The 24,612-nt window shown below is 43.2% G+C and overlaps 2 protein-coding genes across 3 annotated transcripts in view; one reads left to right on the plus strand and one right to left on the minus strand.

Moving 5' to 3' along the window:
- The window catches only part of NAT9 (N-acetyltransferase 9), a 170,673-nt gene extending 167,888 nt beyond the window's left edge, over positions 1 to 2,785 (plus strand). For both annotated transcript variants that reach the window (XM_086930807.1, XM_086930809.1), the window contains exon 6: positions 906 to 2,785. In XM_086930807.1, coding sequence (XP_086786933.1) covers positions 906 to 1,052 — 147 coding nt within the window. In that variant the 3' untranslated portion in view covers positions 1,053 to 2,785. The remainder of the gene's footprint in view (positions 1 to 905) is intronic.
- The window catches only part of LOC147702167 (polycystin-1-like), a 599,895-nt gene continuing 576,673 nt past the window's right edge, over positions 1,391 to 24,612 (minus strand). The window contains exons 45-48 of the mRNA XM_086930810.1: positions 21,965 to 22,019; positions 19,349 to 19,483; positions 18,446 to 18,760; positions 1,391 to 2,376 (exon numbers count right to left, since the gene is read on the minus strand). Coding sequence (XP_086786936.1) covers positions 1,657 to 2,376; positions 18,446 to 18,760; positions 19,349 to 19,483; positions 21,965 to 22,019 — 1,225 coding nt within the window. The 3' untranslated portion in view covers positions 1,391 to 1,656. The remainder of the gene's footprint in view (positions 2,377 to 18,445; positions 18,761 to 19,348; positions 19,484 to 21,964; positions 22,020 to 24,612) is intronic.

The following is a 24,612-nucleotide window of genomic DNA, read 5'->3' on the forward strand; positions in this document are numbered from 1 at the left end:
TCAAGCTGGTATGTGCTCGCCTTGGTGCTGTTGTATGCCAACCTCGGATCATACTTCATGCTTTATTTGAAAATGTTATATGTCAGGCCCCAGCTGCAGTGTGACTGACTCCTTGATTTTGCTGTGTAGCTGCTGGGTGCCTTCTCATGGTAGTGCAGTGTGTCCGGCCCCGATGATGCAGTATGGCCAGTACTGATGATACAGGATGGCTGGCCGTGTAGTGCAGGCAGGGTGCCTGGCTGTGGCATTGGAGCGTGCCCCTCCCAGAGTGCGGTGTGTGCTTTACTGTGAGTTTTGTGTGCCTGGCTGGAGGTGTGGTACGACATGATAGTGTCTTGCTCTGTAGGTGATGTGTATCTGGCTATGAGGGTGCTGTACTTGTGCATGTGTGCTGGAGTCACATTGTGCCTGTGTCTGAGGATATTACAAGTATAGCTTATTGGAAGTGGCTTGGTGAGGCCCAATGGCTGGCGTTAAGTAGGTCTAGCTCTTTAGGAGATATGGGGCATAGCAAGTTTGGCCCATGGAAGCAAATGTGTGAGCCTGCAGAGCTGAGGTTGGTTTATGTCAGGCTGATTGGGGGCGGAGGTCTGGGTTATCAGCCTCTGGATACAGGATGATGGAACTATGAGCCTGCAGAGCTGCGTTTGAATTTGCTGATGTGTTTGCGAAACAGTCTGCTTGGCTGTGGGGCAACATTGAGGCTGGAATGTGCCTCATTTATGCATGCATTATTTGCTCTTAGCTGAGAATGCTAGTTGTTTAATTCTGAGGTGAAGGAAGAATGGAGTTTGCCTTGTTCATGGTTTTATTTTTATCTGTCTCTCAATTGGCAATGGGGTGCATAGTGCCTTACTCTTGGTCAAGTGTTTTATTCTTGAATGATCTTCTTCTTTGTTCTACAGGTATCGGTGAGCAGTGTTTTCCAGGAGGTGACTTTCAGGCTAATAATGACAGAGCAAGAACAGCAATGGCTTTTAGGACAGACAGACTATGTGCTTGAGAAAAGCTACAGTGAAACTCAACGTTTAATCCAAGCGTCTGTAAATTGATGCTCATGTATGAAGACTAACGATTACTGCAACCATATGGACAGATATCATGCATGTTTGAAGAGGGTGTGACACCTGAACAGACACTGTAAAACTGCCCGTCATCAAGGTTGTGGCTCCCATGTCAATAAGAGCAGGAAATGGTTATCAATTCTTTTTTACTAAATGTCTCCTTTCGATGGGGGCAAGGTGTCTTCCAAGGGGGTGAATTTTATAATATACAAACAACACATGGCGACAAAACTCTGATTCACTATCTCTGTATTTAACTGGTCTGTTTCTCTGGCAACAATGAAAATATTTTTTTTTAAATACAATACCAGAAAGGACACATTGCCTATGAATTATTTCATTTTATTATCTAAAAAAATTGTTTTCTTTTCCATCAGATGCTGAGGAGCGTTTATTGAAAGGTTTGTGAGTTATCGGCTTAGAAGAAGCCAGTTGAATTTTTCTTGATTGTTCGAAGGAGATGCACCCAAAGTTAGGGATTGTGAGGCTAGGAGGATTTAAGGAGCCATATTAGTCTTCTTGACTCCAAACAAAGCACAGGTTGAACCCAGAAGACCCTTTAAGTTGAAGTCCTTTGGTGTTCCATGGCCTACTACATTTCACTATGACCATCTGTTTGCCAAGCTCTCCTTTTCTGGGGCACATTCTGCTGAACAAAGTCACGACCCATTCCTCCTTTTCCTTCCTCGCTCTTTGGTCTCCATTTCCATGCTGCACCAGAACCTTGTCCTAGTCTTGAACAAAGGTCATAAGATCCTGGAGCACCTCCTAGCCAGGACCTATGAGCTCCTAAGGTATCTGCTGCCAAAGGATGCTGGAAAAGCTTGTTACCATCAATGGTGCATATCTTTACCCTGTTCGCCCTTAGCCTGGCAAGGGCAGACTCTGAAAATGTGCTGTAGGTCCGTGGCAGGTCCAGCAGTTTGACCGGTCTGTTGGTGTCTTTCTTTTTAGTCTGGAGTTGTTCTTTCTCCTTACGAGCCTTTCTGCTTGCATTCATCCTTCTCTGGGCCTCCTCCAGACTAGTCTCCAGGCGGCAGACATCCTCTAGGACTTGGTTGATACGATCAAACTGATCCAGAAGATTGTTCACTGTGGATGGAAGGCGCTCCAGGTACATGGCAGAGGAGCACAGATCTGGTGCTGGGCTTTCGGGCAATGCCAGCTCCTCAGAGCGGAAAGAGCCAGAGGAGATGCTTGGGCTACAGCTTTTGATGGTTGTAACCGCTGCCGGTCGTGGAGTACTTTTGGATCGCTGGGAGGAACGTGAAGGCAGGGACTCCATCCCCTCAAATTTCACCTTGTGACGGAACTGTAGCAACAAAAGAAGCAAGTCAGAGCCAAAGATACTTTTTACCTCACTCATCCTAAATTGTATTGGATGTTAAGAAGTCACAACTATGCCCAGTCACTAATCTCCTTATCAGAATATTGACTTGTAACTAAATGTTTGAAAAAGAATGCCTAGGTTGAATATCATATTTTGGTTTGACATTTTCACAACATTAATAGGTAACTAAAGAGAAGTTACCTACCTATAATAATTGGATTCCAATCAGGAACTCTTCTGTAGAGCCTTTAATAGCTTATCCCAATATTGTGAAACTGATATCTGAAACATTTGTGTTGTTTATTCAATTGTTAAACATTGGAAAATCCATATGTCCTTCTTACCCAGGTAGATACTTCATCTAGGCTAATAAATGAGAGATATTATGCTATTTTTTAATTCACAGAAAATACCTATGACAGCGAACCAAGATTGCAAGCAAGTAACTATGACTTTTTGTCGACCTGCTTTTCCTTGTCGCATATTTCACCTTAGCTACACATGCTTATGGGATTGGAGTAGAGTTGAGCGTCGTTTTGTGGAATAGAGTGGAGTCACGTAGAGTGGAGTGGCATGGAGTGATGCAGAGAGGTGTAGAGTGGAAAAGCGTAGAGTTGTGTAGAGTAGAGTAGAACAGTTGTAACTAAAGCATTGATCGAGACGGCAGGTTGGGTGTAAGTAACTAAAGCGTTGACAGAGACAGCAGATAAGAAACCGTATGCATGTTCTAAATGTAGGAAAGCACATTGCATGTCCAGAAATATTATCAAAACGTTTATAAAAAAAATAGTGCTTAGCAGAAAGACAAGGAAGAACTTGGTCCATGCTCTTGGGAGGAGCTAGCACAAGAAAGGAAGAGAAGCCTATGGGGGCTAAGCAGTCGAAAGATTGCAAATAAGTGACAGCATAAAACAACTAATGGTATGCTGTGGGCAAAATAATCAATGTTCTATTTTGCGCATGTTCATCTGCTTTTTTCTTAGATTGTTTTTAGCTCATTTGATGAGCTTTGGATAGGAGTAATAAAGTGACAGAAAAGATGAGCATGCAAATGAATAGTAGTATAATGTAAAATGTTAATTGGTAAGAACATACATCAACCAATAGCTGCCGGGGAGGAGGGTGGTTGCATATGAATCTACTGCAGTACACGCTATGAATAGATGCTTACATGGTAAATAACACATTCCATTCGTAGAATGTGTTGGCTGTAGATACATATGCTTAGCATCAAACGTAAAAACAGTGCTCCCAAAAAGCTGTGAATAGCTAGTGGTTGACATAGATGTTTGAAAAATTCTTCTTAATACAGTTAGGCCCACTACATCCTGTTGATTAGCTAAGACATCAACACAGTAATGTTTTGTGAATGTATGTGGGTTATTCCATGTAGCTGCTTTACAAATATCAGCTAGTAGTATGTTTCCTAAAAAGGCAATTGAGGCTTCTTTTTTGCGTCTGAAGTAAGCTCTTGTAGTAACAGTTAGTACTCTTTTTGCTTTGCTGTAGCAAGTCTGAATACATCTAACTATCCATCGGCTATTTTTGCTTTGGCTATTGGAGAACTCTGCTGTGGCTTTTCAACTGCAACAAAGAGTTGTTGTTTTTTTCAAAAAGATTTAGGGGACCATTGTGACCGGCGTTGGTGATCCGCCCGACATCGATACCCGAACGCCCTCCAATTACCCCCGCCATATTACAATGACTGGTGTCGCAGCTGCGGACGGAAAGACCGTCCACCGCATCTCCGCCGGTAAACAATCCCTTCGATTGCCTGCCAGGCGGATCCTGGGCCTAATATGGTGGTGGTGTCTGAAAGACACTGCCAACCATATCAGGATGCCTGGCGGAAAGGGCCTTTCCATGGCAGCGATACCGCCATGGAAAGGCATGCAGTCTTTTGTATTGGGGGCCCACTGCGGGCCCCTGGGGTGTTGGGGGGTAGGGGGTGCAATTGGGGGGTACCCATGGTACCCCCCTAGATTTGCATGCACAAGGTGGCAGGCACCGCGTGGTGCCTGTCATGTTGTGCATGCAAACATGCATTTTTTATATTGCCGCAATGTAAAAAAGGCTGAATACGACCGCCATGGTGGCGGTTGCATCCTGGTTGGCATGGCGGGACCGCCGCACCTATGGCGGGCGGTCACTTTTGCCGTTTCAGTCGTAATGATACCTTTAGTACTTTGTATGTAATACATTAATACTCTTTTAACATCTAATGAGTGTAAAGCTCTTTCTGCTATTGAATCTGGTTAAGGGACGAAAACAGGTAGCTTTATTGTTTGGTTTGCATGAAAAGCTGATACGACTTTTGGTAGGTATTTAGGGTAAGTATGAAGTACCAATTTTGTTGGAAATATTTGGAAGAACAGCTCTTCCAATGTAAGGGCTTGGATTTCATTTATTCTTCTAAAAGTAGTGACAGCTACTAAGAAAGCCACCTTCCATGCGAAGAATTTAAGGTCATAGGAATGGAGTGGTTTAAAGTGTGGTCCCATGAGTCTACTGGGAAAAATATTAAGGTTACAGACTGGTGCTGGCAGGGTGGAAGGTGGAATGACTCTTTCTAGTCCTACATAAATGCTTTATTCACTTGAACTTTAAAAAGTGGCGTATGTTGTATGTTTTGCAAGTAAGCAGCTAAAGCTGAACATGTAATCTGATGCATAAGCAATATAACCAGTTAGGTCTTACACTGTTGTTTGCATTAGCTTAAACAACACTTATGGAATGTGTGGGCGAGGGGGAAAAGAGTGCGCAAATTTCCCTGATCAATTGATTCATTGGGCATTGCCTTTGGATTGGGAGTGAGGAACCATGGAGGAGATGTATCTATTTCCCACTCGTGCATCTGTTGATATGTTCTGCTGAGCATGTCTGCGAAGTCGTTGTCCACCCCTGGTAGGTATTCCACTAGGAGGTGGATTTCGTGATGTATGGCCCAATGCCAGATGCACTCTGCTAGAAGAGAGAGCTGCAATGAGCGTGTCCCCCGTATTTGATCGTAATGCATTCCAGTTATGTTGTCCGTATGTAGTAGGAAGATGATTGCAAAAAGCTTTTAGAGCTAGTTGAATCACTAGAAACTCCAGATGACTGATGTGTAAGCATTTCTGAAATGTTAACCATAGACCATGTTCTGCATATGTGCTCCCCAACGCTGAAGGGATGAATCTGTGGTAATGGTTAACTACGGAATTGGGGTTTTGAAGGGCCACCTTGCCAACAGATTGTTTCTGTTCCACCACTGCAGAGAGAGATGGGTCTCTGCCCCTACCAACACTAATGGCCATATGTACAACCATTTTCTGCGGTTGCTAACGGGCAATCGGCCGCCCGCAAAATTGGTCTGCCCCATGTACAAACCCTATTTTGCGAGTCAGTAACCTATTACGGACTCGCAAAATAGGGTTTTCGACTTATTAGGAAGGAGCGTACCAAGAGCGTCCCTTCCTAATAGTGACTCACATTTCAATGTATGATTGCTTTGTGATCGCAATTGAGGTTGCAAAACACTAGTAATTTACCACCCACTTCAAGTAGGTGGTAAGCCACTCACAAATGGGAAGGGGTTCCCAGGGGACCCCTTCCCCTTTATGAATGGATGCGAAAATATTTTTAAGAGCAGGCAATGGTCCCATGGACCACTGCCTAACCTTAAAAAATTAAACAGAAATGTTTAATTTTTCTTTTTTTAAATGCAGCCCATTTCCTTTAAGGAAAACAGCTGCATTTAAAAATAAATCTGCTTTATTTAAAAAGTAGTCACAGACATTGTGGTCTGCTGACCCCTGCAGGCCACCATCCCTGGGATTGCTATCCATTCCCACTGGCGTCACAAATTGCACCTGCCCCATGAATTTTATTGAGGCATGCAATTTGCGACCCCATTAGAAATCGCAAACAGTGTCTGAGACACTGTTTTACATTGTACAAAACGGCACAATTTGCGACTCGCAAATTGTAAGGTTCCCCTCTGCTTGAGATCATTGTGATTGAAGAGTGTGTTAAAGGTGGCGCATATGTAGGCATGCATTTAGTACTGTGTATCTGCATGATGCCACACTTCCTAGAAAGCTCATGACTGTTTTTACTTTGACTTGACATTGTGGTTGAAACAGGAAATGCTAGCTGGAACTTGTGTACCCTTTCAGGACTGGGATAGACTTTGGCTGTGATATTAATATTGTGCCTAGGAATGTTGTATTTGCAAAGGTTGGAGATGGGACTTTGCTATGTTGAGTGTATATCTAATTTGTGTAGAAGGTTGATTTCCTGTTGTGTGTCCTGCACACATTGGTGTTTGGTAGGACATTTGATGAGCCAGTCGTCTCAATAGGGAAAAACATGTATGCCCCCTTTTTGAGATGAGCTGCTTCTACTGCGAGGCATTTGGTAAATAGTCTGGAGCTGTAGTTACTCCGAATGGTACACCTTGAACTGGTAGTGCTGTCTGTTGATTTGAAAACAGAGATAGTGACGGTGTGCTGGATGTATGGGAATAAGCATCTTTGAGGTCTAAAGCTGTCATGACATCTCCTTGCTGTAACAATGGTATCACATCTTGTAGTGTGATCATGTGAAAGTGTTCTGAGGAGATGTAACTGTTGAGTGGCCTGCGGTCTAGAATAGGCCTGAACGCCCTGTCTTTATTGGGAATGAGGAAGTATAGTGAGTATACTTCTTGTCCCTGGTGTCACTTTGCAACTGTTTCTATAGCTCCTTTTTGAAGGAAAGCTTGAATCTCCTCTTGGAGGAGTTTTAGATGTTCTGGTGACTTTTTTTGTCTGTTGTGGTATTGTGGGTAATGTATGTGTGAGCTCTAGACAATACTATGATAGATAGAACTCACTGTTCTGTGGTGATTTATGTCCATTGTTGGTGGTGCTGTTGTAGCTGTCCCCCCCTACTGGTGTTATTTGCTGAGGGGAAGGCTTAGGAGGTCACTGTTTAGTAGGTGTGGTGGACTTTGAGGTGGAACCACAACCTCTTCCATATAGTGTGACCTATGGTTCCTCTGAAGTCTTGTACCTGATAGGAGCCTTGTAGTTTGTGCACATTACCTGAATCAATTGATGTACCAGGTCTTGCTGCCCTCTATACTGCCCCCTCTGAAAGGAACTTTTATGTACGAAGGTTTGCAGGGCAGCCATAGCTTTAGCTGTATCTGTATTTTTTTTTGTTTTTCTAGTATGTCATCCACTTGTGGTCCAAATAGAGTTTGGCCATCAAAGGGTAGGTTTAAAAGATGTTGTTGCACATCGAGCTTAAAGCTAGAGACCCTAAGCCATGCATGACACTCAATGAGGATACTAGTGTTTATTTTCCTTGCACTGGTATCAGCAGAATTCAGTGTGCATTGTATAGTGGCTTTTGATATGACATTCCTCTACCTATTGAGTCCCCTTTTGTCAATATTGTTCTGGGGGGTGTTGCAGTAGCTTCTGCATCTTATCCCATTAGGCTTGGTTATAACCAGAAAGTAATCACACAGAATTGGTGATACATAGGTGATTAGCTGCTGTGCAGCAACATGTTTCCCTACCATATAAACATTTTTGCTTCCCTTATCTATGGGCGAGACATCTCCAGTGCCCTGTGAGTTATCCCTTTTTCTAGCATTTTGTACCACTAATGAGTCAGGGGGAATTTGGCCCTTGATATACGCTGGGGTCTGATGGACATACTTTGTATTTTTTGTCCACCCTAGGAGTTATGACTCTGGACTTCACTGACTGTTTAAAGAGTTCATGTGTGGATTTAAGCATGCCTTTTCACATAGGAAGGGATTGCACTGCTCTGTGTGAACTATTTAGTGTCTACACTAAAAAATCCTCCTCCTCCTTTGAGGTGTAAAGATCCACTTTACGTTAGTGTGCTGCCCTGCTGGTTACTGCATGATATGATGTGGGATCATAAAGTGGTTAGGGTTTTCAGAGGGAAAAGAGGTCCATATCATTATCATCCACTTGATCTCCATAATTTTGATCCTATATGGGTTCTCATGGTGATCTGGAAAATATGGTATGCCATATGGTAAATCCCCCCTGTATCAATGTCACCAATTGATGACTGTGCCGTTGATGTATGTGGCTGTTCTGAAGGTAGGTGCTCTGGTGGCTGCGTATGTACTGGTTTTATTGCCAGGGGTTGTAGTATTGGTAATGCAGGTGTAGGAGGAGGAGATAGAGCCTTAAAGGGAGGTGGAGGAGGAGAGGTAGGATGATTTTGGCTAGTGTTTTGGTTCTGTGGGCATCTTAGGGTGTTTCGGTTCCAATGCTTTTGATGCTTCAAAGGTGCTGAGCCTTTTTTTGTGGCAACACAGAGGAGTCTTTCAAGGCTTTTGACATTTTGACGCTTGTCAAGTGTTTTACAGGTGAAGAGAGTTGGGTCTGCTCCTGAGCCTGTTTTTGGACACCACCAATACCTTAGACAGTGGAGTTGTGAAAGCCACCTTAGTAGTTTTTGCCAGGATACAGGAGCCTTTTGCTGGTGTACTCATGAGCTCAGGATAAGGGTCGATGTCTGATCGCTCACCACAGCTAGCTAGCAGTATTTGGATGTCCATCAACTCCGCCTCTGCCTCCAAGTCCTGTGTTTCTTGTTCTGTCTCTGCCAACTGTTCCCCGAAAATATCAGGCGTATCTTTGGTATGCTGTGTCTGCATGGTGAAGTGGGCCCAAGAACGTACTCTTTGCTGATGAAGCGTCTTCTTCAAGTGAAAAGACAGACACGCCTCACATGACACTTTTATTAAAGAAAAAGGGGTAACCCTGTGTCCCTCAGAACCTGGGTAATTAATGGTTAAACAAACAGTGGTTCTGTCGGGTAGAACGTGGGTGATTTAAAAATGCTGTTAATGCAATCTGAGAATAACACCCTCTAATCAACACAATTCTAGGGCCTCTCAATAAATGAAATTAGGACCTGAGATCAATTGGTTGTACTATGTATTTATCCAAATAAAGTTCATTCAAAGGATTTTTCATACATTGCGTACATAGACTGTCAAAGTCAATTTATAGTGCAAATGCATGACAATAGTGAATAGTGATCAAGTGGTGAAAAAGTATATACAGTGAAGGATAAATTCGATACAGTCAATATATACATATATGTACAAGTGTTTTTCTTTAGTTCTTCAGAATCCTAGAAGGACTGGGCCTTTGAAAAGCGTCGACGTTTCTACCCTTCGGCGCCTGGGTATGCGGTCGCGACGGGTCTTTCTCAAGACGGAAGTGTGGAGTGGAATGCACGACATTCCTGTAATCCAGGCCGGAGAGAGTTGCCTGAATATGTAGGGCGCAATGGCCGTAGGTTCGTATCTGTGTGATAAAGAAACATTCAGAGTCTCTAGATATCAACCAGTACCTGGCCACCAGAAAAACACTTGTACATATATGTATATATTGACTGTACATAGTACAACCAATTGATCTCCGGTCCTAATTTTATTTATTGAGAGGCCCTAAATTGTGTTGATTAGAGGGTGTATTCTCAGATTGCATTAACAGCATTTTTAAATCACATGACACTTTGACATGTTCCGGGGGCTAACAGATTACTCACCTTCTGCTGGTCCTGCCTCGAATACTTGGCATGACACTAAGGACAGAAGCTAAAAGGTGTCTATTCTATCCCTCGTTTTTGTCAAGTTTATGGAGTTTGTTGTCGTTGGAGTTGGTCTAAAAGTACAACAATGTGTGAAAACGGGGCCTACGCCTGGTAGGGGGATTGAAAATTTGAAGTAACACCAGTTGGGGTAGTGATTGTCGAGGTCCCATCGACGGTTGTAAATGAACAGGGCACTGGAAGGGTCCTGAGGCAGGAACCGAGTTTCGGTCACGGAGCTCCAAGATCGACGCCCAAACCCAAAGGCGGTAAAAAAACAATTTAACAAAGAAACCAATAAACATGGTCAGACCAGATTATAGGAGGGAGGAGTCACTATACCGCATGGCTAGAAGGACATCTTCGAAGAAAAACAAGTTGCAAAAGTCCGAACCCACATTAGATGGCATGAGTATGCTAAGCATTTGTGTCTACAGCCAGCCCACGCTACGAATATCTATGTTTAATTTATTTGAAAGGGTAAGCAATCTTTGTGAAATGTAGCTTTCTCTTTCATTTGAAGAATGTCATTTCTAAAATTTGTTGATTTTTTCACAGGGTGGCAAGCCATGAAAAATGCAATTTTGGCAACAGTGCAATATAAAAGGGCACTTGCCACAATATGAAGGTTCTAGCAGTGTGCAGGGTGGATGGGTATGTGAAAGTAGGCGTTCTTGAGACAGAGGGTCATCATGTAAATTGCCTTGTCGAAGTGAAGGGATGGCAAATAGAATGTTCCGACAAGATGTATTTTTTGAGAGAGCTGGGATTTAAGGTGGGCATGAGGGAGCAATCCTTTTTGAGAGTTAGAAAGTAGATGGAGTAAGCACCCCTCCCTTGTTGGTGTGGCGGCACTCTTTTTATTAAGCCTTTCTGCAGAAGCACTTGGACCTCTTCTTTGGGGAGGTGAAGATGCTCTCTGCTGAGGGCATAATCCAGGGGTGGATCCTTGGGATAGGTTGTGAGAAGTTCTAGACAGCAGCTGTGGCAAACTACTTCTAATACCCATTTGCCTGATATGATTTCGAATCCGATTATTTTTATCCTCGATTTATTGTTAAAATCCATAAGCTATGTGGATGCTTAATTATCAACACAAGAACAACAGAAAGATCTTTGATTAAAAAAAAAATTCTATTGTGCTTCAACCACAATATTTAGAATCTCATAAATATTTAATAAAATACATACAAATACTAGTGACATTTATTAATATAGTTTATCATCCAGTGGACCAGATGCATTATCAAAAATATTTGGTCCAAAAATAACGTAGATAACCATATATAATCAAAATACTAAAGTTGTATCGTAGCAGCGTTTCGTTGACTCCTTGCTAGCAGATTTGATGGTGTATGTTATACCTGTATCAAACAAAGGGATCCACCCTTATATAAATGGAAAGAAGTGTGTCTACTACACTGATGGAAAGCACACAGCTTTGTTAAAATACCCCTCACCCTCCAAAAGGACCCTGGTGGCATGCTCCATCATCAGGGTCTTTCCGCCCGCTGCTGGACGGGGCGTGCTACAACCTACGACTACGCGGGAGCACTGGTTATGAAAACATACTATTTGTGGTGTAGGAGTGTGAGTGGAAGGGTCAGAAGTGAGTGAAAGTGGTGTATAATTAAAAAATACCTGGCTCTGTGGAAAAATAAATATTAATGTTCCTTTGGGCTTGTATTGTTAAAAATGGGGAATGAGACGGAGGCACATAGTATTCATCTACATTAGAAATCACGTTTTATCTTTAATATTTTGAGTGTAGACGGGATCTTTTTAGCTCCTGATCAGAAGCCTGGGGAGGGCTTCAAAACATGTTGACACAGGAAGTACTGTCCATTGAAGCATAGTACCGCCGTCTCATTCCCCATTTTAAAAAATACCAGCCCAAAGGAACATTAACATTTATTTTTCCGCAGAGCCAGGTATTTTTTAATTATACACCACTTTAACTCACTTATGACCCTTCCACTCACACCATTACACCACACATAGTATTGTTTTAAAACCAGTGCCCCCACGCAGTCGTAGGTCGTAGCAAGCCCCGTTCCGCAGCGGGTGGGAAGACCCCGATGATTAAGCATGCCACCAAGGGTCCTTTATGTGGGTGAGGGGTATTTTAACCAAGCTCTGTGCTTTCCATCAGTGTAGGAGACACACATAGTCTGGAGCAACACTTATTTCCATTTCTATAAGGGTGGATTGCTTTGTTTGATACATATTGACTAGAGGAGGACGTATCCACCTCTTATGCTCTGTAAGCATTACCTCTTCATTCCCCCATTTGGTTACTTGAGTATATTTGTACCTGTCAAGCATCAATAGACAGGATTTTAAAGGAAGGAAATTAAGGATGCCCCTTGGGATCTTTTAATTTGATACCCATGGCGACAATATACCCTAAGCATATTAATTAAATGTGTATGAAATTTGACATGGTAAATAATAATATACAAACAACTCATGTCTATTGATGCTTAATATGTATAAATATACACCATGTGGATAATCATGTCTTTTTGTTTTAATGTGTGGTTTGTATAATCTAGTTATTGCAAGAACAACATTGTATGCCTAACCTTATGTGTTTAGATAATCCGTTTAACAACTGTTTTATGGAGATATTTATGTTTTCTGCTAGTTTTAATTCAGTGATTGGTCATGAAAAAGATGGAATTAAGGTCACGGAGCCAACAAAACTCTGCATCAACACAATAACGTTTTTAGTATTATTTTGTATACAGTTGTTTTCTGTTATTTATTTTTTTCAAAACTCTTTATTAATTCAGCAGATTTAGTGTTTACAAGCATTACACAGTAATGAAAACATACAATCATCCATATATTGAATACCGAGTAGTTGACTATTATATAGTAGTTATAAATCAAGAAGATAAATCATTCAGGACCGTAAACGACAGCCCAAAACATTTTAAAACACTGTGTCGCATACTGTAAAACAAGACCCCGGTCATTTCTATGTTATTTTTTAACCAAATGTTTTTGATGATGTATCTGGTCCAAAGGATTATAAACTATATTAACAAAAGTCACTAGTATTTTGTGTATTTTAGTAAATATTTATGTGGTTCTAAATATTGTGGTTGGAGCATAATTACCTATTTTACACTGAAGTTATATCTGTTCTTGTGTTGATAATTTAGCACCCACATAGCGAAAGTTTGGATTTTAACAATAATTCCAGGGGAAACACTTTTGTTTTGGTTTGGCTGAACCCTATCCCCTGTGCCTTTACAAAAGGTGTCACTCTATAAATTGTTGATGTCTTACTTATGTGTTTTTTGTCCTTCAAGAGAGGAACTTGTGTAGTCTCCTCTCTACAGGAGATATACGATCAGGGTGGAGGGGGTGGGCACGTTTGAGGTGGAGGCTCCTTTGCTGGAGCCATCTTTGCTCTTACCTCTGTTGTTAATCCTATAAGTACCCTGGTGTAGTCTTATCTGCCTGCTGATGGAAGCCTGCTGCTGTCTTTGGTCACAGTGTGGGTGGCTGGACAAGGTGGGTTTAGTTGTTTCCAAAAGGAGATTGAGTCAGTAGGTTTGCGTCACACCCATGAATTCTGCAATCTCCTTGCCATTTTTTATCTTTTTGAGCATCTTGTCAGCCTCAGGGCTAAAGAGATGCTTCAAGTCGAACAAGGATACTTATGTCTCTAGAGGCTGTGTATGCGGCTTAGAGTGTGCAGCGAGTACTGGCATTGGCTATGAACTTGGCTTCTCTATTTCCTCCCCATTCTTGCTGTACTCCTTTGGGAGATGTGTGACAAGATCCTGCATCTTTTCCCACTAGGTCCTGTAATATCTGGGAAGGTGACTAACAGATTTGGTTATATACCAATGCATGGCTGACAAGTCAACTACTCTCTGGCCTGCCACGTCACTATGCTTGGTCTGTTTATCAGGGAGTGGGGCATTGGCTGGGCAGAAGTCCGTTAGTGGGCAGTATGAACCATTATGGAGTAAAGAGGAATCTGGGTTTTGATGTAAACGAGGTCACTAGTGAGAATATGTACTTTGTTAGAACCTAAGCATGACTACCCTTGCCTTAACTTGCTCTTTAAAATTATTGGGGCAGATTTTAACAAGCCCATGAGCATGGGCAGGAATTGCATTGTCCGTTCAGTCTTTTAGGTCGTCTTCCTGCAAAAGACATCCTCCTCCTGGCACATATCGCTCTTAATGAACACTGCGGCCTATTGGATGACTTTGTGTTGGGCCGAGTATCATCTGGTGGGTGCCTTGACTGCATAGTGGTTCAAATCAGGGTCACCAGGAAAATGACCCTGAAATCATCAGAGGGTCAGGGATCCAAAGGCTGGTCATAAGAGCAAAGTGTCGGAGAAAGTGCAAGGAACCTCTCAGAGAGGGTGGTGTGCATAATCATGTGCGTAATCATGGTGGTGGTGAAAGTGCTGTTGGTAAAGGTGAAGTAAGAGGACTTGCACCCTTATCTCTTTGGTGCCTGATGGTGAGGGAGGCTTTACAGAAGTTTCACCCTCAAATGCAAATTTCCTCATGCAAAATCCATCTCTAATGGCTTGAGCAGAGGTGGCTTTATCCAAATGTTCCCGAAGATGGATTGAATAGAGAGACGCTTCAGCCTTGTGTTAAGCTCATCCTCAAGCATCTAGATGATGAGGACCTCTGTCTGATCATGGGATATGGATGCCAATAAGGGGTTCGGCTTCAAAGGGATTTCCAGTGTTGATGGGAGCGCCGGTGTCGACAGAAGGTTCAGTGTTGGCATAGTCAGTGCTTTTTGTGCATGTGCAGCTCAAGGATTTGTGGGGTCGACACCCTTGGATGAAGCTTTGGTCGACTCCAAAGCCTTGTCCGTGTACGGACCAGATCCCGAAGTTGGCGGTGGTCCTGGAGGGGGCTATCTTTTGTTTCCATGCTCAGGGCTCGATGTCCAAATCTGGCAGGATAAGTGGTTTACCATGGCGTTAGACTGTTTGTGCTGCTTGGAAGCATGGGTGTCTTGGGTAGATGGTTTACTTTTATGAGGGCCAGCGGTCTTTTGTGCCAGCTCGTAATCATGTACCTTTTCCTGATCTGATGGAGTCCAAGAGCAGTGGTGACTGGAATCTATAGGGAGGGGGGGCGGGCGTGCAAAATAAAATTAAAATAAATAAAACTTGCAGAATATGACGTCCTCCTGTCCCCTTCTTTCCACTGGAACTGGATGCAACAACTCCCTTGACCAATCCTAGCACTGCTGTCAGGCTGCATGAGAGAAGTGCCCTGATTTGAGGGAGCGTCTTTACTCGGCACACCACAGCCTGGATTTTAAAAAGACATGCACACTTTAAACAGTGCATAGACAGCCCACCCTCATTTCTGGTACTATCACTCAACAGCGGCCAACACCAGTTCTTACGCTCTGTTCGGGACGGGGGATGAAAAATGAAATGGTCATAAAATACCAATTTATTTTTAATATATGGGGTTTTGGGGGATTTTAAAGTGGGATGACGCCCCTCCACTCCAACGGAGGAGCTGTCCCTGTCAAAGAGCCCGATTTGTACCTGGGAGTTGCCTGCAGTGCAGGGATTCCTGATGGGCCAATCTCTTTGCCGTCCACAGCGTGTGAAGAGATCTTTCTCCGCGAAGATGTCTGGAGTCTTGGAGAATGCCTGTTGGTACATCTTGCAATGAGCCATGCACATTTTAATGTGATACCTTAGGATCTGGTTTGAACGGATGGCGAGGCAGGAGTCATAGGAGGTATTCTTGTGGTTGGTAAAAAGCCACAAGCTGCAGACCTTGTGATAGTTTGACCGCAGATATTTAGATATTTTACAATAAGGGGCAATGTTGGAAGAACGTCCTTCCTATCACCACCTTCTAGGCTGCATTCTCCAGTGTTAAGGAACAAAGAAGAATATGTGGTCCCTGAAAGGCACGTGGAGTGCCGTGGCGTCAAGTGTTGATCTTCGATGCCTTAGGAGGTATGTGAGAAGGAGGAATAATGTAAGGGCATTGAGAAGAGGACTTGTTAACCTGAGGAGTCGATATCAAAAACTAACCATGTGGGCCGAGAAAACGTGTTCAGGACACAATGAACTCTGAGCACTCTCTATGCATGTCCGAAATCACAGTCTAACATGGAGCCAGTACCCGCTAAGTAAAGTACCCGCTAAGTGAAGAGCCATTTAACATTTTGTGACTCAAAAGACTTCTTCAAAGATAAACAACATGCTAGCGTCCAAGACCAACACTAGGTGGAAGTAGTATGACAGGGTTTCCGTGTGCTCAGAGCTTTCTCTTAGCTCTGTACCGCCATGGCTAACGGCAGTTATGTACAATCGCCTTCTACAATTTAGCAACCCTCTCTTTGGCTGCAAGCAGTGCGGTGCTGGTCAGATGGATCTGGGTGTTACTTACCAGGTGCATTCCTTTGGAGGGAGTGCACAGCTATACCTGACAGTTTTGGCAGGCACTTGTTCTTCCACCAGGCTTGACACTAGATGAATGGCATTACAGCTTTTCTTTTCTTTGTATTTATCGTACAGTTTTGTCATCAATCCCAGGTTATGACAGATTGAAATGTAAACAAGGACACTACAGTACAGGATTGTGGACATCTGTGAGATAATCCCTGCAAGAGACTCTCTGACCACAATCTTGTATGGTCACCCTCTATATGCACTAAAACAGACACCATCTGTTTAAAGTAACATACTCCAGCCCCATAGTTCAACAAACTTTTGGTCTCTCAAGATCTCTGGCAAAGACTAGTGCAGAGAGGTGGATGATGGGGTTCATGAAAAAGGGGAAAGGACTGTTAGTGACTTAGACATCACAGAATTTACACTTGATTTCCTCCACAATGACCTCTAATAGCCTCTGCAGTCCCTAGATAGATGAGCTCCTTCAACCTGGAGGTGGTTATCGGCCTCCTCTTTATTCAGAGTTAGGAACCTAACCTAAACACAGCCAGTCCTCTTCAACTACCTTCTAAGTACCAGCAATGGAATAAAAAAACTCTCATTTCTACATGACTTAACTACCTTTTAATTAGTTAATAGTTGTGATTCGCACACTGGTCATATATTGCCTGTCGTCCCAAGGCATCATGGTAGGTGCAGATTCCATCAATTAATTTTCCTGATATTTCAGTATTTTTCACAAAGTACTAATGTCTGCAGTGGTAAAAGTCTCCTGCTGTGTTTCATTACGTATCAAGATACTACATCACATTAACAGTCACAATAAAACAGCATGCAAGAGGAAGCCCAATCCCACAAGAGTCTTCATGGTATCAAAGGCATGCCAAAGTTAAGAAGTTAAAGTCTCCTATTGCCCGAAAGCTGCAGCAACCATGTTTCGCAGTATCTGGAGGCTCTGCTCTTAGACATATGGGAGTGTTGAAAATGGCACCGAAATGACAAATAAGCAAGTTTAAAATGTAACCAGGCTTTTATAGGAATCTAGTGCAAAGATCTAGATCCGTCAGACACTTTTCAGATTTTCATAGACTTGTACACTTAGAACACATAAACAGCAAGAATTAATGGAAGCACCAACTATTGGAGCTCTCTCCTTTCATTTGTACGCATGAATGTTTACAAAGACAAGTAAAAGAAAAGCGCCAGAGGTTGAGGATGAAAACCTAGGTACAAAGTGATATAAAAATGAAAACTGAAGAAACGTCACAGAGACTAAACTAAATTGTGACACTGTAAAACACAAGCACTGCATGAAGCAAAAGAAAAAGAAACTAAATAAACAGTCATGATAAGCAATGTAAATCACTATTACACGTCGTGAGATATTTGTAATCGGCAGAAAAAGGCGTAGTTAATCGGAATTTTATTTTCCTAAATACTTGAGTTTCCCTCTTTTTTTACAATGACAAATGCTGTCCATTCCCTCTTGAGACATCACTTCAACAGTGGGACAGTGGCTAAAAAACTCTTACAAGTGTCTCTGGTCTCTCAGTTATTGTGCTTGAGCTCCTCATCCTACAACACCAACTTCCTGTATCACCGAAGACAAACACTTTGACTTGTGACTTGATTCTATTCCCGCTGCCTATCACCGTAGTTCTAGGCTTCTGTCATGAACCCTGCCAGATCTGACTTCCTCTCAGCATCATCACAGGCGCTTCCTCCTCAATGACACTGCATCAGTGCCGGCCCTTCGTAGTCAGTTTTGGTTCTCCTCCCTCATAAATTACCTCTTTCTCAAAACTGGACCCTCTCTTTCGGCACTAGCAACTCTTCATTAGCACTGGCCTCTCTCCATGAGTTCGTGCTCCCTGTCTCATTGTTGCCCCCTCTCAATCCCTACTGACTACTCCTCAGCCACGGTCACTATTTGTTACCATCAGAACCTCTACCTCAGTGCTGGAACAATTCTATCAAAGATTGTTAATTCCCTTCAACAAGGATCCTCTCCCATCTCACCTCTTTTGTTTTGCTGAGTCCCAGCCAGAGCTTGAACCTCTTCAGGCAGAACTCTATCATTTCATAATCCTGTGGTTCCACGGTAGGTTGGAATAAGTCAGTGTGCGCACTGCGGTACCCTCGGAACATGACCGCATACAGCAGCCGGCAGCCAATTCCAAGGATGCAGATCAAATAGCTGAGGAGGAAGGCCCAACCTAGCACAGGAGACGACTTGCATAAGGGCTGCAGACTTATCCTTCCGTGAAGAACTGTGAGCAGAGTGAAGAAGGCCATGCGGAATGTCCTGAACTCATGGGATGTACCAGAAAACAGCTAAGGGTACAGAAAAAGTAGCAGTTATTCATGACCTCCCAACTGCAGAACACCCATCTGAAGAACACAAGATGAAAACCAATCTTAATAAAGATGTTAAGATGTGCTGGTTACTCTTCTAACTACCTGAAAGGGAGTTCCTGGATCCCCATCTTTAGCTAAGTCATATTAAAGAATTTTACACCTATTGATTAATGCTGCCGCCCAACTGATCTAGCTTGTGTGTCTGCTCCTTTCCTGTCGGACATTGTTATTCATCAAAAGCTCCGTATAGGGCCAGATGTATGCTGGTGTTCAAGTAGAACCCACAGAAGCTTTTTACCACACATTGTTTCAGTGCCCATTTCCCTTTTAGATCCCACCACACCATAAGGCCACCCTGCTTCCTGAAGTTAGCATTGAAGCCATATTTCGAGTGGACTTCCGTTGAGTTTCTCCTTGCGATGCCTTTCCTAATTTACTCCTTTGGAATCTTTCCATATGCAGGTTCTCAAACTCGAGTCATAACTGCTACCTGATGTTTTTTTCACTATATCCAACACTTGTTCCCCGTGCACTGGTACATCTACTGCTTCCCTGGTTACTCACTAGGTATCCACACTGGGCATAGATGAGCAGAAGGAAGACCAGCACAGAGATGGTTGTCAGTAGTTCCCCAAGGGCCAGATGAAGGGTCTTCCCAAAGACTGACCAGCGTCTAATGAACCGCATTTGTCGGACAATCTACAATGAAAGAAAAAACAGAGCAAAGACAGTAATAAAGAGGAATAACATCAGCTTAGGAGATGGATGGACCCTAACTCGATGCTAATAATGAAGAAGGGAAAACAGCAGACAGTGTGTCATGATGCATGATGACCACAAATGTCTAAATGTCTAAATATTTAAAGCGTGTGTGCCAAATCATGGAGTAAGATACTAAACGTAACTATTTTATTGGGAGAGCACCACAGCATTGATATTTGTTGAAAAATGTCGCTATGGCTAATCACGTTCCTAACAGAATCACTGCAATGATTTAGAACAAAGATATATGCACTATAGGTTATTGGATTTGTGTTTACTAATTTTGACCTGGTTTATGTGCAATTCGTTTTTTTAATGCTTTTCCTTGAGTAAATGTAATTGTCATTGTAGCATGAGCCTTGGTGGATAGACACACTTTAGTGACAAGTACTTCGAGAATGGATTCACTGACGTTTTGGGGAATCATTAGGCACGAAAACATGGTATTTGTAAGTCACCCATCAAGCATGTGAGGACACTTGATACTTTACCCCCTCTTCTGGGGATAATTCTTCCACAGATGTTAGTTGGTCTGCATTTGGATGGTTTAGAGTTAAGTTGAATGTAATATTTCAGTAGAACTCATACATTTCCAGCTTGAACTGTACAAAACATAAGTCAGACTCCATGCATTTCAACTAAAGTTCCAAAGAAGATTGATGTAAACAATCCCCCGTTATAGCCTTCTGGATTTCAGATGAACTACACTCTTGTTGTGTCCGTTATTGGCTTTATTCAGAATATTCAGGGTTCCACACTTCCTAATAGCCACTCATTGAATGCAACCTTTTCCAAAACCCTTGCCATTCGCATCGCCACAGTAACTCCATTAATTTGGTCGGAATATTTAATAATCACCTTCAATCTTCACCTCCCTTCGGTGATTGTACTAGTTAAACCACCAGGACCAACTGTGTCTCACAAAGGTGAAACCTTTAAGTTGGCAGAGAGCGGTGATCACTTCAGTTCATGTCATTGCCCTCTGTACATTTGTTCCGTGATCTCTATTCCCTTCATTACGCGTATGATTACCATCGGGAAGTTTAAACCAAATCTTTTCATTCCAGGCAACAGACTCATCATGCACCAAGGTCTATTGCTGCCCTCAAGACCATGAAACAGGCTAACTGCCGGGCTGAATGCAAACAACTGAAACATAAGTGCGGCCCGATACACGCCCTTGATGAAGCTTCCCAAGACCGCTGTTAGACTAGGCTGCCAGCTTGCGAAGTTGGATTTCTGAAGCCCTTAATAGACTCCTCTTTGAAGCTCCTGTGTACAAACTTACCATTAGCTGGTTAGCATCTTTTCTTTCCTCAAGGTCTCACAAGAGTTTTTCAAGCAGTTCTCCAGCCCTGTGGGGTCCACCATTCTCTTGAACACTTGCCATGCCCCCTATGTTCCAAGTTCTCCATCTCACTGGTGAAGGTGAAGTCATATCCTTAAGCTGCGCATGAAGTTCTCCAGTAGTAATACTGACCGTCCTACCCCCCCCCCCCCCCCCCCCCCCCCATCACTCACCTCCAGGCTATACTAGGGAAGGTCGAAACATGAACGGCGCATATTTTCAAATCTAATTATGACAAAACTGGGATAATTCCGTTTGGGCCCAAAGGCAGAGCTAATCTAAAATTGCTTCCTATTCCAAGCATAAAGATTAAAAGCCCAGGCTAGCCATTTGACACTGGCATGACCCTATGCACCCAGACTAACTAGTGTGAGCCGACTAACAAATCTGGAAGCAGAATAGTTGTTTTCATCACCTCACCAAACATAACCTAAAGCCTGAGATGTAGAGCTGCAAGAAACACCACACCAAACTACTGCAACCGCCTCCATGCAAGTATATTCCTGACATGCAGATTGGGAGGCTCCACAGGTTACAGAATACTGGTATTCAATCAATTGTTCGTCTCCACAAGAGAGATCATGTCTGTTCAGCTAAACGTCCATTTATTTGCTTCTAGTCACAGATGGAATTACTTTCAAGTTAGCATGCTGGATCTTTAAGTATAAAAACAACCTAGCCATACCCTACCGCTCCAACTGCATCTTAGCTTGTACACTCTTTCATCAACTCAACTAAACCAGGACTTGTTCATAGTCCCACGAGTCAAGCTAAAATCTAAAGGTGGGTGAGCGTTCTCCGTATTGGATCCTATTCTACGGAACCCCCTTCCTATTCACTTTCAGCAGGTACCTAGCTATGCCACCCTCCCAGAGGCTTTAAAAACATGCCTCTTCTAGGAACTTTATTGATTGGTGCCTATGAACCCCGCTGGGGTAGTGAGCAGCTTACAAATGCCATGATAGATAGGCAGACAGATGGTATATGGTTATTGATCACCGTCAAGTCTACGCAGCCCCTAGCATCAGTGCGGCATCGGTATACACGCTCACTCAGTCCCACAGCCTTACCTTTAACATGGTGGTGAGCAGTAGTAGTGCTGAAAGGCATGCCTCGGTCTTCGTCAGTATGATGTAAATAATTAATTTACTCTCTTAATTTCTATGCAGGTAAGTACTTAATCAATAATAACTCAATCGAAATGAAGGAAAACAGAGTCCGTGGTGTAAGAGTTTCTAAGGGTTTTATTCCTCATAAAGGAATCAGGATATCATGTTCTGACCACCACACAGGATGTCAGAAGGGATAGATGAGCGCGCCGTCGTTGATTGACAATACATAGCTTATATACTTGATTTACATCATAATGTTCAATGTAAGAGGCGTAACAGCTGAGAGAAGACAAGATAACAGTATACACGTGGTGCTAGTACATCATCAAGAGGCGTAAACTAGGCGTGAACTAGGGTGTGTGCTAGAAACGTCACTGATAGGTGACGAAAGTGGGTGGCACCAAGGGGTGGTGCTAACAGAATGTTGCAATGTCAGCGGAAATCGGAAGCTTGGATGCGCGCGCAGCTGCATGACGTGTGATAGACGGGGTGCAGGGGACTTGACATTTACACTGGCGGAAAGAGACAGAAGTCTGGCATGTCAGATCAACTTGTGCTTCTATCATATCCGATATCTGATGTTTAGGAACTAAGCTATCTGGGCAGAAAGGTCTCTAGAGCAGAAGCTATTCTATACTTGCTGTGAGTGCGTGTATAAGCGCCTGAGTGTCTGTATGAGAAGCGTGGGGGCATGGGGCCTTCCATGGAAGCATGGCAACAGAGGCTATGAATTACTTGCATAAAGACAGGTCGGCCCTTTAGCCCTGTAGCTGAGGAAGGATGTTTACTGAAGCTAGTAGGCTGGAATGTATCTTCGGGGAGGAAAACAGATAACTCGAAGGTTATAGTCAATTTTGGCAGGCAGCAGGCTGAGCTGAGCACGGAGGGCCGCGCTAGAAGTAAGTCAGAGTTCACGGGTACGGGGGCTGCTTGGGCAGAGGCCCTCGCAGTCAGAAGCCAGAAAAGAGGCTCGGTGGCAGAGATTCAGGGCCTACTTTCAGCCAGGCTGAAAAACGTAGGAGTACACTTCAAAAAGACGTTGGCATAGCATACTTAGGAACGGACCATCAAACCCATTCATGGTGGGTCTGAAAGAGGACAAGTTAACGTTGGACGCAAATGTATTTGCGTCTTCATAGCTGGTACAGGAGGGAAGTTACATGCACTTTTAACTCGTACATGGAGTCGGTGGGGTACTCGCTAGGGAACACAACATGACCATAAAATTTATATTACCTCATTCCCTCCTTGTTCCCTACGGACCCTTCATGATATATCGATCCTCATAAATCGATCGGTTTGTTCTTGTAACATTATATGTTCGTCTTTCTTTCTTTGACTGTTTGAAAGACAACTGGAATGCTCAATGCAGGATGTGGCACACAGTCCACATATCGCTGGCCCACACTGCAGGCACAGGCAACAACTGAATACTATAACAAGGCCAATGCCTAGGAAGGATAAGATCTTCCATCCCCAAGCCGTTAACGTAGTCCAGAACCAACCGGACCAAGTCCAGGTGCCTGGATTCTGATGTATCTGATTTGCAATTTTATGTAAACGGGTGATAGCTTGATAGACAGATGGTGCGTTTTGTGGAATGAAAACACAGCAACTTGACCCGATGACCTTACAAGCTCCACCTCTATCTGCCAAGATGACGTCAATCACAAGACGATTTTGAAGGACAACAGTCCGTATAGCAGACTGCTCCTCTGTTAAGTTACCTAGAGCGGAGGCAGTTTCGTTTACTACTGCTTCGAGTGTTCTCGTTAATCTGCGTATTAATTTACTGTTTTGGACAGGTCCTAGGAAGAAAAAGAATCCTTTATTGAAATCAGTGTACTGTTCCCATGCCGTTTCTGTGTAGTCGACAAGGGGAATATCTCTTTTGGGTCTATTCGGTGCTAGATTCGTATTTCTATGGTAATCAGGAGGAGCTAGGAAAACAGGTGGCAGAAGGAAGGCAATGTAACAGGTACCATCCCAATCTGGGGGCAAACGTATGTAGGCGGTATGACCACAAACAAAGTAGGAATGACTGATAGCTTTAAAGGACGATTTACCATGGTCACTGAACTCGACCACAGTAGTGCATTTACTATGACCTACGTGTACTGAACCTTTCTTGCTAACACATAATTCACCTGTAACTGGTAGTACTAACATATGGGGCAGAACTGGAGCAGTTTCAGATTCAACAGTGAGGATCATAAGGCTAATTGTGTAATTACCTAATCCATATACTTCATTTTCTAGATCAGTTCCTATTCGAGTGGGAAGTCCCTTTTTATCCGGATAACAGACGTTGAGCAGGACTAAGTTCAAGTTTCCCCAAACCCAGCCCCCATCGAAAACAGCAATATCAGGATCTAAAGAATTAATTATTTTAAACCATGCTCCACAAGAGCCATTGTGAGTGAATGGGTACGGAAAGAGGGGCAGAGCTCCCTTGTAATTCTGGTAGGGAGGGAGTCGGCCACATATCCAACAGTCTGTAGCATTATTTGTCTGATGGGAATGGTGTAACATACTAATGAATGTATTGTTGCGCAGCGCAAGTCTGTAAGAGAGTTCATGTGCAGGAAGTTCACTAAAAGAGTGTT

This window comes from Lissotriton vulgaris, chromosome 7 (assembly GCF_964263255.1).
Source record: "Lissotriton vulgaris chromosome 7, aLisVul1.2, whole genome shotgun sequence".
In the NCBI taxonomy this organism is placed as follows: Eukaryota; Metazoa; Chordata; class Amphibia; order Caudata; family Salamandridae; genus Lissotriton; species Lissotriton vulgaris.